General features: G+C 29.5%; 1 protein-coding gene across 1 annotated transcript in view; it reads left to right on the forward strand.

Moving 5' to 3' along the window:
* LOC127281166 (neurexin-1) overlaps nt 1-19,730 on the forward strand; it is a 358,116-nt gene that overhangs the window by 151,184 nt on the left and 187,202 nt on the right. Inside the window, exon 9 of the mRNA XM_051304733.1 lies at nt 4,034-4,186. Coding sequence (XP_051160690.1) covers nt 4,034-4,186 — 153 coding nt within the window. The remainder of the gene's footprint in view (nt 1-4,033; nt 4,187-19,730) is intronic.

The raw sequence follows: 19,730 nt of genomic DNA on the forward strand, positions 1-19,730 counted from the left end.
AAATAAATATTTAGTTGATACAAATAAATATTTAGTTGATACAAATAAATATTTAATTGATACAAATAAATATTTAGTTGATACAAATAAATATGTATTTAATAATAATCAAGTAACCAATTATTTGAATCAAATAAATTTTTTTTCAACGCACAAATAAAAATTATTTGCCACAATAAATTTATTTCATTGATTCAATTAAACAAAATTATTTAATAACAAATCATGCATTATTTAATAAATTTATTTTGACTAATTATTGTTAGCAAAAGAAAAAAATTTAAATTAAAAAATTGTCAACTTTATATAAAAAAAAAAAAATTCAACATTCACATTATAATGTAGAAGCGAGATAGGGGAATTTAATTAAAAATTTTACAATAGCGAAACTGTAACCAAATGTAAAATTATTTTTTGCTATTCTTTGTTTTGTAAATTATTCCTGATATAGTAAACAATGGACAAAAAAAATGCAAGAACTTTTTTTTTTTTTTTTTTGTTTAGCGAATCGGAGGAAAATGAGGATTCGGAATAATTATTAATTAATGTGAATTCAGCAAGAATTTTTTTTTTTTTTTTTATTTAACGAAGGCGTCGGAGCGAAACAGGAGAGAAAATAGCGTGTATAAATAATTAAAATGTTTTTGTGTCTTGAGCTGTTTTTTTTTCTTCAACATGAAAAACTTGTTGAGTTTTAAAACGAATTTTTTTCTCTCTGTGTATTGTTGTGCTATAACGAAATTGGGAGATTTTATAATCTTTAGGGTTTTGTAAAATGAATGATAAATGTAATTCTAAACCATAACTTAAATCCAATTCTAAAACATAACCTAAAACAAAACCTAAAGCTAAACCTAAATCTAAAACAAAATTAAAACTAACCCTAACTTTAAACTTAATTCCGATAAAAATTCTAACACTAATTCTTATCAAAACCCTAAGGTTAACACTTATTTTAACACCAATGTTAACCCTTTTCTTAATCCTAACTCTTTGCAGTTTTGTAACCCTAAAAGCTAACTTTAACTTTAAACCTAACCCTGAAGATAATTCTGAAACTTATCCTTTACTAAAACTCTAACTTTAACCCCGATTTTAACCCTAATTATAACCCTGCCCTTAATCCTACGCTTTGAATTTTTGTAACCCTAAAAGTTAAAGATTTAAATCTAATCCTAACGATAATTTTGACACTAATCTTTACCGAAACCCTGATTTTAACACCAATGTTAACCCTTTTCTTAACCCTAACCCTTTGCAGTTTTGTAACCCTAAAAGCTCTAACTTTTAATTAACTTTAATCCTAACGTTGTTTTTAATAATGTTAGGGTTATTATTAGGGTTTGAATTAGGATTAAAATTAGGGTTGGATTATAGATTTGGATTAGTTATAAATCCCAAATATTAATCCTAGGGTTAGGGGTATTATTATTATTACTATTATTACTATTATTATTATTATTATTATTATTATTATTATTATTATTAATATTATTGTTATTATTATTATTACCAATTTATTATTTGGTTTTGTATCAGAATTAAAATAAAGGTTTCCTTTAGGGTTTGTGTTTGGATTTGAGTTAGGGATAATGTTAGGGTTATTATTAGGTTTTGAATTAGAATTAAAACTAGAGCAGGGTTATAGATTACGGTTAGTTGTAAGTTCCAAATATTAATCCTATGGGGTTACGGATAATATTAGAGTTATTTTTAGGGTTATTATTCGGTTTTGTATTAGAATTAAAATTAAGGTTACGTTTAAGGTTTGTGTTACGATCAGGGTTAGGGATAATGTTAAGGTTATTGTTAGGGTTATAGGATTTTATAACCCTAACTATAACCCTTCTGTTAGTAGGGTTATAATCCTAACAATATCCCTAACCTAAACCCCTAATAATAATCTAAAATTTTTCCTAATCTTTGGGTTAATATTTGAGTTTTACAATCCTAACCTCAAATCAATATTTTTATTACTATGACAACAATAAAAAAAAAAATATCGAAAAAACAGGAATCCTTAGAAACTAAATTTAATATAAGAAATGTTTTTTTTTCCGACAAAAGAAGGCGGATTTTTTTTTTTTTAGATTCTTTGTGTCTATGTGGGAAGATGTGGCACTTGTCAGCTTCGATTTTGTTTTGTAACCTCTGTGTGTGTGTGTATGTGCAAGTGTGTTGGCTTTAGGAAACGAGCGTGACTGCAGAGCAGCTATACAGTGCACTTTAGTGAAGAAGCACACGTGTTTGTGCCTGCGCATTGAGATATATATATATATATATATATATATATATATATATATATACATAGAGTATGTATTGTTGAGAGTGCGTGGTTACGTGAAGAGTAATTAGCCAAGGCTAAAGAGAATTCCAACAAGCGAAAACGCATCCAAGCCACTCACTCTCGTGTCGTCCTTCCTCCTCCTCCTCCTCCTCCTCCTCTTACCTTTCCTTTTCCACAGACAATGAGGATATAATACCATAAACTAGCATACACACATATAATCACTCTTAATTCAGTCACTAATTTTCAAAAAAAAAAAAATAATAATAATAATAAGTATCCACACATTATTTTTATCACATTGTTTCTCTTTTCTTTTTACTTTTTTCTATACAAATGTTTAAAGCTACTTTACTTGATTGTATTTTTTCAAGTTCATTTTCATCTCCCTCTCTAATTCTGCTTTCCATTTTTGTTGTTCTATGAAGTTAAAACAAATTTTTAAATTTTATTTATCGTACATAGTAATTAATTCGGGGTTAAGGGTTTGAATAGGAGTTAAAATTAAATTATTATTTATTTTTGGTGTAACTACTAATTTAATTAATTGGGGTTAAGGGTTAAAATTAGGGTTAAGAATTAAAATTAGGGTAAAGGGTTAAAATTAGGGTTAAGGGTTAAAATTAGGGTTAAGGGTTAAAATTGGTGTTATTGTTAAGGTTAGTGTTATAATTAGGGTTTAGGTCCTAGTTAGGGTTTTACTTGGGGTTATAGCTGGGGTTAGGGTTCTAGTTAGGGTTAGGGTTCTAGTTTGGGTTAGGTTATAGTAAGTGTTACAGTTAGGGTTAAGGTTCTAATTATGGTTAGGTTATAGTTAGAGATACAGTTAGGTTTATGGTTCTAGTTAGGTTAAGGGTTATGGTTAGGTTACAGTTAGGGTTATAGATAGGGTAATGGTTCTAGTTAGAGTTAAGGTTCTAGTTAGGGTCAGAGTTATGGTTAAGGTATTAGTTAGGGTCACAGTTAGGGTTAGGGCTATAGTTACGGTTAAGGTTCTAGTTAGGTTTAGAGTTAGGGTTACAGTTAGTGTTTGTTTCTAGTTATGGTTAAGGTTCTAGTAAGGGTTAGGTTGTAGTTACGGTTACGGTTAAGGTTAAGTTAGGGTTATAGTTAAGGTTATAGTTAGAGTTACGGTTACGGTAACTGTTACGATTTGGGTTAAGTTGGGGTTATAGTTACAGTTAAGGTTCTAGTTAGGGTTAGTGTTAAAGTTAGGGTTACAGTTAGGGTTACAGTTAGGGTTGGGGTTATTGTTACGGTTAAGGTTCTAGTTAGGTTTAGAGTTAGGGTTACAGTTATTGTTTGTTTCTAGTTATGGTTAAGGTTTTAGTAAGGGTTAGGTTATAGTTACGGTTACAGTTAGGGTTACGGTTAGGGTTAAGTTGGGGTTGTAGTTACAGTTAAGATTCTAGTTAGGGTTAGGGTTAATGTTAGGGTTACAGTTAGGGTTGGGGCTATAGTTAGGGTTAGGGTTAAAGTTAGGGTTACAATTAGGGTTATGGTTCTAGTTAGGGTTTGGATTGCAGTTAGGGTTATGGTTCTAGTTAGCGTTAGATTTAGGGTTAATTTTGTTTTGGGTTACCTTAAAAAAATGTGAAAATAATATAAGAGTAATCGTTAATATTAAAAATTTCTGTTAGTTTCATTAGTAGAACTGGGGTTAAAGTATAAATCATTTTAAAGTTTCTTTTTTTGAAAAAATCTAAAAATACTATTTCTGTTTTTTGAAAAAAAAAAAAAAAATAGGTGGAATTTGCGGCAGAGGGTGTGAAAATGGAATTAATCGAAGCGGCTAAAAGTGGCGCAGCAGGAGCAGCAGCTTGGGGTAAAATAGACTTTCATTGTCGAGAGCCGAAGGCTTCGGATCCTGTCACATTTACCACTCGAGATTCGCATCTGGTGAGTATTGCACTCTATATTTCGTTTCTCGACTATTTTCCTTTGTCTTTCTTTTTCTTCTAACCCATTGTTTTACCCCCGCCCCCTCTCAACCCTTTAGCCACTACCTGCAAAAATCTATACAAAATAATAAAAAAAAAAAAATTAATACTTTTTTTTTATTTTTGTATGTATTTTTAAGGTATATATTATATATTATATATTATATATTATATATTATATATTATATATTATATATTATATATTATATATATTATATATTATAATAATTAGAAAATTTTTAAAAACCCATACTTCTTTATTGAAATGACAAAAAAATATATGGATTTGCGATAAAATGTTTTAAATGCCTTGCGGGCATAGAGAAAGATTCACCACATTTTTTTCTTTTCTTCGTTTCGTATTTTTTTTTTTTTTTTTTTAAATCTCAACGAGTGTCTTTTTCATATCGACTCGAGAATATTCGTGTCTCTCTGATTCAATATTCTCGCGTGCATCACTAAAACAAATTTAAAAGGCACTTGAGGGAGAGACTATTTCTTACTTTTATCGAACCTTCAACGATATCTATAATATTGTACATCATAAATCTATGAATATATATATATATACACGTTCACGTATCATTTTTTTCAAAAATAATTTCTAATATTTCAAGTTTTTAAAAATAGAAAAAAAATTCTAAATTCTTTTTTTTATTTTTTAATTAATTTTTTTATTTATTTTATTTTTTATTATGATTCTTTATTTATAATTTACTTTCTAAATATTTAAAACAAAATAACATCATTGAAAGATTCAATTTTAAAATATTTCTTTTATATTAAGAAACTATTTTTCGTTTTCATTTTAACATTTAAATCGAAAAACCAGAACTTTCTAAACTTTTCTTTAAATAAATCAAAGAAAATAAAAAAATATATTTTAAAAATTACAGAAAAAGTTAATGAAATGATATCCCCTGGTAAAACCACTGCTATACTCATTATATATTTTTTTTATATTATGTATTTTATAAATATATATCTTTACATATATTTATATTGTATATAATATATTATATTCTCTACTGTTAATGGGTGAAAAACAAAATTAACCCAAAAAAAAAATAAAATCTAATTTAATTTTTGTGAATACATATGGAAATATTATGTAAATGGGTTAGTATAATAGTCCAAAAAAAAAAAAAAAAAGAAAACTGAAGTCGTAAATGAAGTGTGTTCGTAATTGCGAATTCACGTGCTATCGTGGCATCGTGTATGACCTGACTCTTTTACTTGCTTTATTTGTCTACAAACTAAATTGCACGTTGATTATGTACCTTGCTTTGAGAAATATATATTTTGAAAGAAATAAAAGAAAATAATTATGTCCTGTCACTTTTTACACAATAGACACTAACACACACACACACACACACACACACACACATACACATACACACTCTCTTCCCTTTTATAATATTTAATCTTTCGTATCATTGATCACATTTACACTAGACACGATCTACCAAAATTTTGTATTTACAATGAACTTTAAATTGAAATAACTCTTAATAATATTAGCAATAAAACATAATTATTTTTATTTCAAAAATACACTTTAAAAAATTTGCCGTCTATATTTAAGGACAATTAAGTAGGGTTTAATAAGGATTTACCTAGGATTTAACTAGGTTTATACTAAAGTTTAACTAGGGTAGAACTAGGGTTTGAGTAGGGCTTAACTAGGGTTTGAGTAAGGATTAACTAGTGTTTGAGTAGGGTTTAACTAGGATTTGAGTAGGGTTTAAGTAGGGTTACTACAGTTTAACTAGGATTTAAATAGGGTTTAAGTAAGATGTAACTAGGGTTTAAGTAGGGTTTAACTAGAGTTACTAGGGTTTAACTAGGGTTTCAGTAGGGTTTAAGTAGGGTTGCTAGAGTTCAACCAGGATTTAAGTAGGGTTTGAGTAGTGTGTAACAAGCATTTGAGTAAGGTAACTAGGGTTTACTAGGGTTTAGCTAGGGTTTAAGTAGGGCTTAACTAGGGTTTGAGTAAGGTTTAACTAGTGTTTGAGTAGGGTTTAACTAGGATATGAGTAGGGTTTAAGTAGGGTTACTACGGTGTAAGTACGATTTAAGTAGGGTTTGAGTAAGATGTAACTAGGGTTTAAGAAGGGTTTAACTAGAGTTACTAGGCTTTAAGTAGGGTTTGAATAGGGTAACTAGGGTTTAACTAGGGTTTGAGTAGGGTTGCTAGAGTTTAAATAGGATTTAAGTAGGGTTTGAGTAGCGTAACTAGGGTTTAGCTAGGGTTTGAGTAGGGTTTGAGTAGGGTAACTAGGGTTTAACTAGGGTTTGAGTAAGGTTTAACTAGTGTTTGAGTAGGGTTTAACTAGGATTTGAGTAAGGTTTAACTAGGGTTTAAGTAGAGTTACTACAGTTTAAATAGGGTTTGAGTAAGATGTAACTAGGGTTTAAGTACAGTTTAACTAGAGTTACTAGAGTTTAACTAGGGTTTGAGTAGGGAAACTAGGGTTTAACTGGGGTTTGAGTAGGGTTTAACTAGGATTTGTGTAGGGTTTAGGTAGGGTTACTTGAGTTTAACTAGGATTTAAGTAGGGTTTGAGTAAGGTGTAACTAGGGTTTAACTAGGATTTGAGTAGGGTTTAACTAGGGTTTAAGTAGAGTTACTACAGTTTAACTAGGATTTAAGTAGGGTTTGAGTAAGATGTAACTAGGGTTTAAGTAGAGTTTAACTAGAGTTACTAGGGTTTAACTATGGTTTGAGTAGGGTAACTAGGGTTTACTAGGGTTTAACTGGGGTTTGAGTAGGGTTTAACTAGGATTTGTGTAGGGTTTAGGTAGGGTTACTTGAGTTTAACTAGGATTTAAGTAGGGTTTGAGTAAGGTGTAACTAGGGTTTAATTAGGGTTTGAGTAGGGTTTAACTAGGATTTGAGTTGGGTTTTAATATGGTTTAAGTATGCTTACTAGAGTTTAACTAGGATTTAAGTAGGGTTTAAGTAGGGTTAAATAGGGTTAGTAGGGTTTAACTAGAGTTACTAGGGTTTAACTAGGGTTTGAGTAGGGTAACTAGGGTTTAACTTGGATATGAATAGGGTTTAACTAGAATTTACCAAAAGTTTAACTAGATTTAGACTGAACTTTAACTAGTGTTTACCTAAGGTTAGAGTAGAGTTTAATTAGGTTTTAAATAGGGTTTCAAAATTTCAGATACAGTTATTAAATTTTTCTTCATTAAAAACTAAATCTTCGAATTTAACTCTAATTTCAAGAATTTTGGAATAAAGGTGTTTCTTCCTGGCAAGTGACCTTAAATATCAACGTAAATCGAAAGGTTACACATTCATCGAAGCTAGATTCTGATTTTAATACAAATATACACAAACACTCATACATTCACATGCAAAACTTTATGCAGCAATGACTACAATTTCATCGTTATCGTAGTTCAAATAGAAAGAGGGTCGGTACGTCGTCTGAATGATCTAATTTAATTTCCATCCATATATATATATATATATAAAGCTCGCAGTGTGCATTTCAAATTCCAAGCAAACGATACGCGAGACGTAAATTTTCAAGCAAACGACATTATGTAAACTCAATTTTACCCCAGGATGCATTATTAACACAAGTTCTAATTATCTTCTCAATAGGAGAGTAATTTCAGTTGTGAAAATTATTATTATTATGCAAATTTACAAATTTTACCCTATATATATATATATATATATATATATATATATATATATATATAAAATTTCTCAACAATTCACTATGACGTTTAATTTTATCGTTGGGTATTTTATTAAATTTCTCTGAAAATAGAAATTTTTTTTCTTGGTTTAAAATTTTCGTGACTTTTCACATTAGAAATTATAAATAAAATTATAGTTTGGACTACAAGTGAAAAATTCAGTTAACAGTCAGATAGTAGACGGCTCACGAATCGTTGAGCACTTATTGTTAGTTGAGATCAGTGAAAATAGTCAATAACTAGTCAGGCAAGTGAAAAAGTCGTTCAGTGATGTTTTACAGTAGAAAAGTTGACATTACGTCAGACATAAAAAAGTGTTAAGCATTTATTTTTAATTTAAATTTACTATTTATTTACATTTACTATTTACTTATATTACTATTATTTTTTATTATTTATTTAAATCTATATTTATTTGTATTTTATATTTTTTTTTATTTCACTTTGCGTGCAAGAAGCCTTTTTAAAGTTTATTTATTTATTTTTTTTTTTACACGGAAAAAAATCTTTATCTATAACAGCGATATGTTGCTTTAGAATAGCGAAATGTTTCTCTAGAATAGTGAAAACTTTCGTTGTTCCAGTAAAAGTTATCGCTATTTTGGGTGAAAATTTTTTTTTCCGCGTGTATAGCAAACAAAAATTCAGTAATTTTGCAAAAAAAAAAATATATATATATTATTTTACAGCAAATAAGGGAAATTTAGTATAATTTTCAAAAAATAATATATTTTTTTGCATCAAGTAATGAAAATAAAAAAATAAAAAAACGGGAAAAATTTATTAGACAAAAGTGAACGTCTCACACGATAAGAAAAAACTTCATTGTCTGTGTAATTCGAAACATTATTTCGACGAACCACTTTCTCTCACTCTATTTTTAAGGTGATATCCAAAAGTACTTGAAAATGTATTCTTAACCGTCTTTAGAAAAGGTTAACAGTATATAGTGGGAGTCAAGGCTCAATATATATATATATATATATATATATATATATATATATATATATATATATATATACGTACACACATCGATGTTTTCTCTCTCTCTCGTACACACGATAATTTCGCTTTATTGCCCGTAAGCGTTCTTCGCATCGCTTCCTCTCAACACTCATATATAGTCATTCCCAACAACTGTACACATTTGATAACAGCCTCGTTTCCTGTACCAGAGATTTCGAGTAACTCAAAATCTATTGGTAATTCACTGTCAATGAAAATTGTTTTTATTTTATTTTTTTTCATTAATTTTTTTTTATTTTCTTTTATTTATTTTATATATTTTTTTTTTTGTTATTAACTATTCCCTTTCTCCTCTTTTTCTATTTTTACATTTTTCAATTTAATTTTTGGATGCGTATGATTATAACAAAAAAAAATCATTAAGAATTTTCATTTTAAAGAATTTTATTAGAAGTCATTATTTTTAAGCCGAATTTTCATTCTTCGAATTAGCATTTGATAGAATTTCATTATTATACGAATTTTTACTCAAAAAAAAATTTTTAGCTACCAAATTTTTTGTCAAAATTTTTACAAATTCACCAAATTTTTAAATTTGACCAAATTTTTGCGACGTCGAATTTTCATTTGTCCGAAATTACAAATTGACCGAACAAACAATCAACAGCAAAAATTTTGGGCGCCATTTTCAAAAATTGACCAATCACAATTTTCTTGATAATTTCTAATTGGACAATTTTTGAAAATTTCGCCGAAATCTTTATCTGTCGATTGTTTGTTTGGTCAATTTATAATTTCGGACAAATAAAAATTAAGGCGTCTTAAAAATTTGTACTAATAAAAATTCAGACCAATTAAAATTTGGACCAATTAAAATTCGGACAAATTAAAATTCGGTGAATTGAAATTAAAAAAAAAATTAGTTTAATTAATTTAATTGCAATAAAAATTATTTAGTTCAAGTAAATATTTGTTTTGATAATAGCCAAAGTAACCGATTATTTGAATGTAGTAAATAAATTTTTTTTTCACGTAATTGTTTTAGAAAATAATTCATTAAAATTAAATTTTTAATTAAAAAGAAATGCATTTTTTTAATACACTTTCTTTAAATATAAATAATTAAAATAAATGAATATTAAAATTCAAAGAATAAAATCTGTTTAATTAAATTTTTTTTTAAGGAGTACTAAACTCTTAATGTGAGTATGTAAATTTGGAAAGAAAACATATAAATTCATATAAAGTAACATTAAAATGTGACGTCATCTCTATATAAACGTGGTTTATATCGTTGTGCAAATCGACTTACTTTTTTTTTTTAAGCTCACCCACATTTTCCCAACCACTGTTGGAATGTTTCTCTTATCTTTCTCTCACTCAAAAACACACCCACACACATACAATTTAATTCAGAGAAATATATTATTCAAAAATCTTTGGAATTTCATAATGGAATTTTAATGGTTCTTTTCGCGTAAATAGAAAATAATATCGTGCAAAAAAAGTTCCTTTGGATACAACAATTTTATAGAATTATGCAAGAAATTCACTTGAAAATAATGTTCATTATTTTGCATTCTTTATTTTTGCATTCTCCGATAATTTTGAGAAATAACGAAATACCGTTACTTTCTTTTTTTCTTATTTATTTATTTATAGTATGCTATTTAATTAATGCTGAATATGCGGAGAATTTTTCATTATTATTATTATTATTATTATTAATTATTAATTATATTATCAGTGATGTATATTTTAAACGATTATTATCCATTAAAAAAATTCTTATAAATATTTAGTATATCTCGAATAATATTATGATTCAAGTAAATTAAATAATTATTTAATTTAATTAAATAAATTTAAATTCAATAATTATTTTATTTAACTATAGTAAGGTTTTATACTAAGGATAAGTATTTCAGTTAAGGTTAGGGTTACAGTTAAGGATTAATATTTTAGTTATAGTTATAGTTAGGGTAAAAGTTATTGCCCTGTTCAGGATAAGGTTAGGGTTAGGGTTAAAGTTAGGGTTATAATTGGGGTTAGGATTATAGTTAGGGTTAAGGTTCTAGTTAGGGTTAAGGTCGTAGTTAGGGTTAAGGTCGTAGTTAGGGTTAAGGTCCTAGTTAGGGTTAAGGTCCTAGTTAGGGTTAAGGTCATAGTTAAGGTTATAGTTAGGGTTCAGGTCCTAGTTACGGTTATAGTTAGGGTTAGGGTTCCAGTTAGGGTTATAATTGGGGTTAGGATTATAGTTAGGGTTAGGGTTCCAGTTAGGGTTATAATTGGGGTTAGGGTTATAGTTAGGGTTAAGGTCCTAGTTAGGGTTAAGGTCCTAGTTAAGGTTATAGTTAGGGTTATAGTGTGGGTTCAGGTACTAGTTAGAATTAAGGTTATAGTTAGGGTTAGGCTTTTGGTTAGGGTTATAGTTAGGCTTATAATTAGGGTTAGAGTTACAGTTAGGGATAGGGTTTTAATTAGGGTTACAGTTAGAGTTACGGTTAGGTTAAAGTTAAGGTTGTAGTTAGGGTTATAATTAGGGTTATAATTAGGGTTTTTTTTCTAGTTATTGTTACGGTTAGGGTTTGGGTAGTAGTTAGGGTTCTAGTTACGGTTAGGATTACAGTTAGGGTTACAGTTACGATTCTGGTTTTAGCTACGTTTACGATTAAGGTTAGGATTATGGTTTTGGTTCTTGCTTATAGGAAGTATTAGTATTAAATTAAGGGTTAGGGTTTTGTAGTTTCAATTAACGATAAAAGTCTGATGTTAATGAAAAAAATAAAAACAATGTTAATTAACATAGGCAAAAAAGTTATCTATATTGTATATAAATATCTCCATATTAAAAAATAATCCAATAAACATCACAAATACGAAGCAATAAATTAATAATATTTTTTTTTTTATATTTACAATTTAAAGTTATTGAATATGAAATGAGAAAAAAAAATTCTTTTTATATCCTGCAAAAACGTGAAATTTTATTTCAAAGTTTTTTAATGGCCACCATGTAAATTTAATTATTCAATATCGAAAAGGAATGAAAATTTATGTGAATCAGTAGCAATAGAGTGAGAGAGGGGGGGGGGAGGGAGATAGTTGAGAGTTTTCTGTGAGACGCGCGACGCCGCCCACACAGAAGCCGATGATTATAGAAGTTAGACGGCACGGGTTTTCCGTAGTTGGGTGAAAATTACATAAAAGCTTGTCTCGCGTAACGAAACTCGTTACCCGCCTCTGCTTTTCGAATATTAGATTATACAGTTTTCGACAATTTGTTTGCTCCAATGAATATGGTATGAATTTAATAGTTATTAGAATTTATATATATATTAATAAATATAATATTCTATTGTAATTAAAAAGCAAAAGAATCAAAAATCTTATTACAAATGTATGAAATAAAGTTTATTTGAATAAAAATTTTGTAAAAAAAAAATTCTATTTACTTTTTCTACATTTTTTAAATAAAAATAAAAGGAATTAATTAAAAATTTTATTATTCTGCTATTAAAGTATACGAATAGTAGAGTGTATAACTTTATTACACAATGTAAAACATATAAATGACAAATATAATTTAAAATTTATATTATATATATATATATATATATAAATGTACGTACAGAAATGAGAAGAATTTCAATGATTTAAAATAAATTGTTAAAATTATAAATGTATCGCGTGTATGTATACATATAACGCGTTTAAAAAAAATAATAATATTTAAATTAAGAGAAATAATGCTTGGGACGTGTTTCAAAATTAGTATAGAAACAAATTCGACTAAATGACATATATACTCTAATGTAAACCGATACCTCAATTAAATGGTACTATGCAAATCATATTTTCACACACGACCCTGAATACGTATAACGGCTCTACGTGACTTCAACCTTCGAATATTTATGACACCCTCGTTTTCTCTCTCTCTCTTTGTTTGTTTGTCTCTCTCTGCCAAATCCCCCTTCGCCTCTCTTTCTCTCTATCTTTCCCATCACATCTCCTTTCTCTATTTCCGTTTCCGGTTATATATATGTATTTCTCCTTCTCGCACAAGAATCGTTATCGTCCAAACAACGTTTATATTGGATATCGGGTTTATATCTCGATTGATTTTAGATAAACTGCTCTCTTGAATGCTACAAATTAATATCTGACAAACGGCTTATCTATAAATTTTCAAAATTAAATGGATTAATTTGCTTAGGATTTTTTATAATCATTTTTCAATGTAAAATCCTTGACACTAAGTGAACCCTAACCTTAAACGAACTAAAACAGTAAATTGAACCCTAACCTAAAATAAGCCCTAACCTGAACCCTAAACGTAATGATCCCAAATCATAATTTAATCTTAACCATAACTGTACCCTAACTCTAAATTAACCCTAACCCTAAATTAACTCTAACCATAATATGAACCCTAATCCGAACTGATCCAAAACCATAACTTAAACCTAAACCTTAACTAATCCTAAAACCAACCTGAAGCGTAACACTAACTGAATCCAAACCATAACCGAACCCTAACTGAACCCTAGCAATAACTTACACCCTAATTGAAACCTAACCTTAATTTAAGCGTAACCCTAACTGTACCCTAACCTCAATTGATCCCAAACCCTAATTGAACAGTAACCCAAAGTTGAACCTTAATCCTAACTGAACCCAAACCCTAACTCTAATTGAACCTTAACTATCTTAAACCTAACCTTAATTTGACCCTAACCTTTAGCGAACAGAACCCTAACCCGAACTAATCCCAAACCATAACCTTTAGCCCTAATCTAAACTGAACCCTAACTAGAACCATAAACGTAACTGATCCCATACCATAATTTAACCTTAACCAAAACTGTTTTATAACCCTTAAAGAAACCCTAACCTTAAATGAACCTTAACCATTAAATGAACTCTAATCCGAATTGATACCAAACTATAACTTGAACCCTAACCTAAACTGAACCTTACTTGAACTTAAACCTTAACCCAAAGTAATCCCTAACCGTAGGCTGAACCCTTACCTTAACTGTACCTTAACTTGAACCCTAAAGGTAACTGTACCTAAACCATAATTTAATCTTAACCATAATTGTTCACTAACCCTAAATGAACCTTAACCTTAACTGATCCCAAACCATAACTGATCCCAAACCATAACTTGACCCTTGATTCTAACTGAACCCTAACCTTAACAGATCCAAATTAAACCTGAAATCCTTAATTGAACCCTAAACCTAATTGTACCCAAACAGTAAATTCAAGGTAGTTTTAGGATTCTATTTAGGTTAGGGTTTAGATTATAGTTTGAGATCAGGTAAGAGATCTGATAAGGTTGGGGTCAGTTAGGGTTTGGGTTCAAGTGTTATGGTTCAATTAAGGTTATGGTTCAAGTCAGTGTTAGGGTTCAGGTAGGGCTAAATATAAGTTAGGGTTAGAGTTTAAGTTATGGTTTAAATAAGGTTTTGGGTTCAGTTAGGGTGCGGGATCAGTTAAGGTTAGGGTTCAGATAGGGTTTGTGTTCCATGTTATCATCAGGATAATGTAATTCCTAAAAAAAATCGTAAATTTAGGACACAAGTTTGGGTTACATCAGGGTTACGTTTAGGTTTAAAAATAACATTAAAATAATTTAAATAAAAAATAGATAACAGATAAATAGTTATAAAAATCAGGAATTTAAAAATGATAAAATTTAAAACATGTAACATTGTATGAAATTGATTTTTAAATATATACAGATGACATTACTTATAAATATGGGTAAAGTTAATTAAATTTTTGGTTTTTTTTTTTTTTTTTTTTTTTTAATCACAATTTATCCGGTTACTTTATTAAAAGGGGGAAATTTGAGTGATCATATTTTGTGCAAATGCTATATATGTATATATATAAAGTAGTACACAGAACCATATGAGGCAATAGTGTGGGGACCTAAATTTGAAACTCTGTTTACTGCTCGTAAACCAATGATTTCATCCACATGCAAACGGAACAATTCACTGTCATTGAATATTGGACTCGGATGTGGTGTCTATTAAGAGTGGCATTTTTACACACGCTCCCTCGCAATCGACTCGCAATTCAAACAAACAATGGCAAACTGCAATCGGCAATCAGAGTTGCCTGGCAATTTGCTTGATAATTTACATGACTGACAATTTCTATTAATAATTTTTATAACATTTTTAATTATATATATATATATTAATATATTATATATACATTTAATAGTTTTTGTAATCTATTTGGCAAAATTTGTAAATGGGGTAAAAACACCATTTTTTCTTCAATATCTTGTTTGTTTATTCTCATGACATTTATTATACTTTTCTAATATTGTAAAGAAAAAACAAATTTTTAAATAAAAACACACGCACACGTGAGTGAGAAAAATAAAAAAAAAAAAAAAAATTTTTCAACAAACGCAAACAACGAGCTTTTTATAATATCTGCCTCCAGGGAGGGACAATAAAATATCTATAAATTTTCCGTGCGAATTGAATGAGTATTTTTCTCACGTGCGAAATGTGAGTTTTTTTTTTTTTTTTTTGGCGACACTGATAAACGCACTCAAAGAGAAAATATTTACCATTATTCGAAACGCTTGTGTGGCTTTATGGCTTCGAAAAACCGCGCACGCGCCACTGCTCCCGTGTGCAATCTACTATAGACCTTTTGTACCTATATATCTATATGTATGTATATATCTATAGATAAAAGATATCGAGACCTCGTGTACCACAAAGAAGTTGAAAAAAAAACGCAATCTCCCCCACCTCTAACACCATCAATAATAGCAAAGTCATTTTTTTTTCAGACATTTTTTTTTCTACTTTCAGACATTTAAACATTTGTCAATTTAAATACGAAAAATTTTTATAGATGAAAATTTAATTCTCTTTTTTTAGGTTAGGGTTAGGGTAAGGGTTAGGGTTAAAGTTCAGTTAGGGTTTGTGCTCAGTTAAGGTAAAAGTTAGTTACGGTTTTAGTCATGGTTTAGGATCAGTTAAGTTTAGGATTCAGTAAGGATTGGGGTCAAATTGAGGCTAGGTTTCAGTTAGGGTTAGGGTTCAATTAGGATAAGGTTTAAATTAAGGTTAGGGTTAGAGTTCAAGCAATGGTTTAAGTTAAGGTTTGGGTTCACTTAGGGTAAGGGTTCAAGTAAGGGTTAGGATCAAATTAAGATTTAAGTTTCAGTTAGAGTGTAAGTTATGGCTAGAATTCAGTTAGGGTTAGGGTTCAGTTAGGGTTAAGGTACTAGTTAGGGTTAAAGTCCTAGTTAAGGTTATAGTTAGGGTTAGGGTTATAGTGAGGGTTCAGGTCCTAGTTAGGGTTAAGGTCCTAGTTAAGGTTATAGTTAGGATTAGGGTTCCAGTTAGGGTTATAATTGGGGTTTGGATTATAGTTAGGGTTATGGTTCTAGTTAGGGTTAAGGTCCTAGTTAAGGTTATAGTTAGGGTTCAGGTCCTAGTTAGGGTTAAGGTCCTAGTTAAGGTAATAGTTAGAGGTAGGGTTGCAGTTAGGGTTATAATTGGGGTAAGGGTTATAGTTAGGTTTAAGGTCCTAGTAAGGGTTAAGGTCCTAGTTAAGGTTATAGTTAGGGTTCAGGTCCTAGTTAGGGTTAAGGTCCTAGTTAAGGTAATAGTTAGAGGTAGGGTTGCAGTTAGGGTTATAATTGGGGTAAGGGTTATAGTTAGGTTTAAGGTCCTAGTAAGGGTTAAGGTCCTAGTTAAGGTTATAGTTAGGGTTCAGGTCCTAGTTAGGGTTAAGGTCCTAGTAAGGGTTAAGGTCCTAGTTAAGGTTATAGTTAGGGTTCAGGTCCTAGTTAGGGTTAAGGTCCTAGTTAAGGTAATAGTTAGAGGTAGGGTTCCAGTTAGGATTATAATTGGGGTTTGGATTATAGTTAGGGTTATGGTTCTAGTTAGGGTTAAGGTCCTAGTTAAGGTTATAGTTAGGGTTCAGGTCCCAGTTAAGGTTATAGTTAGGGTTAGGGTTCAGTTAGTGTAAGAGTTCGGTTAGGGTTTGGGTTCAGTTAAGATTAAAGTTCAACTTTGGGATACTGTTCAATTGGGTTTGAGATTAATTAAGGATAGGATACAGTTAGGGTTACGCTCAAATAAAGGTTAGGTTTCAGTTAGGGTGAATATTATAACTAGGGTTTAGTTAGGGTTAAGGTTCAGTTAGTGTTTTAGTTAGAGTGTAAGTTATGGCTAGGGTTCAGTTAGGGTTAGGGTTCAGTTAGTGTTAGAGTTCGGTTAGGGTTAGGGTTCAGTTAGGATTAAGGTTCAACTTTGGGTTACTGTTCAATTAGGGTTTGGGATCAATTAAGGTTAGGCTACAGTTAGGGTTGGCGTTCAGTTACAGTAAAGTTCAAGTATGGGATACGCTCAAATTAAGGTTAGGTTTCAGTTAGGGTGAAAGTTATGGCTAGGGTTCAGTTAGGGTTATGGTTCGGTTAGGGTTTGGGTAAAGTTAGGATTGTGGTTTAACTTAGGGTTACTGTTCAATTAGGGTTTGGAATCAATTAAGGTTAGGGTTCAGTTAGGGTTGGAGTTGAGTTACAGTAAGGTTCAAGTATGGGTTACGCTCAAATTAAGGTTAGATTTCAGTTAGGGTGTAAGTTACAGTTTGTATTTAGTTGGGGGTTAGAGTTCAATTAGAGTTTGGGTTCAGTATGAGTCAGGGTTTAGTTAAGATTAGGCTTAAATTTAGGATTAGAGTTCAATTAGAGTTTGGAAATAGTTAGAGGTTAGAGTTCAATTTTTTTCTCACGCTGTAACTAGGAGAAGGAAATTAAAAATTTTTGTTATAAAAGAAAAATTGTAAAGAATAAAAAAAAAAGAAAATTTATTTATATATAGTATTGTAGGGTATGAATATTGTACCCTTGGGTGCATGTCAGCACAGCCAGCCGCAATTCATAATAATTAAAGAACGTTAATTTTTATTTATGGCTGACCAGAATATTTTCATACGTGTATGTTAGTTTGTGTGTGAGTGTGCGTACTGCTTTTCGACGGGTTTACAAGATTAGCGATGCTAGCGAATGTTTCTTAATTAATCGAAATTTATGGTTTTGCATAATAAAATGTTTTCTTTCGTGAGATCCTTGGCCCAATTCTAGAATAATAATAATAATACCAAAGTGTTAAGTTATAAACTTTTTTCACACCTTTATATAGAAGGAAAAAGATTTTTTTTTATTTTACTATACAAAATTCTGCAAGAAAATTTAAAGACTGTTTTTTATTAACATAATTGGGAACAAAAATGTTTTTTTTGTTTTATTTTTTCGCTTTGTTGAAAAATATTACAAATATTATTGTATATGGTTAAGGTTATAGTTATGATTAGAGTTAGGTTTATGGTTAAGGTTAGGGTTGGAATTCTGCTATTTTTTTAGGGTTAAGGCTAGGGTTATAATTACGGTTTGGATTAAGGTTAGGGTTATAGTTATGGTTCTGGTTTTAGTTAAGGTTAGGGTTAAGATTAGGGTTATGTTTAGGGTTAGGGGGTTGAAGTTAAGATAAAATTCACAAAATCCATATTTACTAAAATTTTTATTTAAAAAAAAATTCTTATTACGAAAACAAGAAGTTAATATAAACACTTCAATTATTATCCTTGTGTGATTTTTTTTTAATGAAAAAACGGTGGAAACAAATTTAGCGATGAAATTGGATTTTCAAGTGTGTACACTATAAACGATACACACAGTTACATGAAAATTCGTGAGCAATTTTTTTTTTATATAAGAGAAAAAAAAATTTATACACAAATAAAAATATATATATATATATATATATATATATATTTCTCGTATATTAAAGGAAAATAGTTGTTAGGATTTGGAAACTGGGAATTTTGCTTATTAGCCATTTCTTTGTTTTCAAATCGCTCATGCATAACACATTAAATTACCATATACACGAGAGAGGGCGAGCAACTTGAAAATGAGTGTGCCTACCAGCTAATAATAATGCCCCTCGTGTGTAGTTTGCGCTTAACTGGGATTAACTCCTCTCTGTGTCGGCACTTGGCTTTTTACACAAGAACGAAAAATCCCCCGGTTTTATAAAATATACTCGTTTTGGTGTATTTTTTTTTTACTTTATTGCTTTTAGAAAGAAAAAAAAATTCTTACTTTGATTTTTCTCTCACTTTTATTTCTCTTGCGAGAATTATTAAACAAAAAATATTTTAAAATAAAATCAAATTTTTCTAAAATAATACAAGGGTAGTGATTATTATTATTTTTTTTTTGCATACGCATTTTAATGTGTGAAAAAAAAATAAATATATATTTATACCGGACCATAATGCCTATATTTTATGTAAATTTATCGCGTTTTACAAACTGGCCGCAATGACTCGACCCCATGAGCCATTTTGTCGGGTAACATCTGCTCACTAATAATGAATATGAAATACACAGTACGTGTTTTATATATACGAGCATTTTCCTTGCATCTAAAACGAATCTGTTATCAAAAAAAAAAAAAATTTCTATACCTTATTTATTATGAATAAAAAAAATACAAAATGTAAAAAAAAAACTTCTATTATATACGACAAATAAACCGTGAAAATAAACTTCAATGAAAATTCCACTTTATCGCGTCGATGCTTTTGCAATTTATGATGAATTTTCACTTGTCCGATTTTCATATTAAATACATTTCTTTTTGCCTATATATTTTTTTTTATAAAAGTTTTTAATTTTTTTTAAACCGATTTATATTGGAGAATATAATAAAATTGAAAAGTATATATAAAATATACACTTAGAGGAAAGTTTT

This window comes from Leptopilina boulardi, unplaced genomic scaffold (genome assembly GCF_019393585.1).
Source record: "Leptopilina boulardi isolate dan_hultmark-lab unplaced genomic scaffold, ZJU_Lbou_2.1 LbouV2_266, whole genome shotgun sequence".
Taxonomy (NCBI): domain Eukaryota; kingdom Metazoa; phylum Arthropoda; class Insecta; order Hymenoptera; family Figitidae; genus Leptopilina; species Leptopilina boulardi.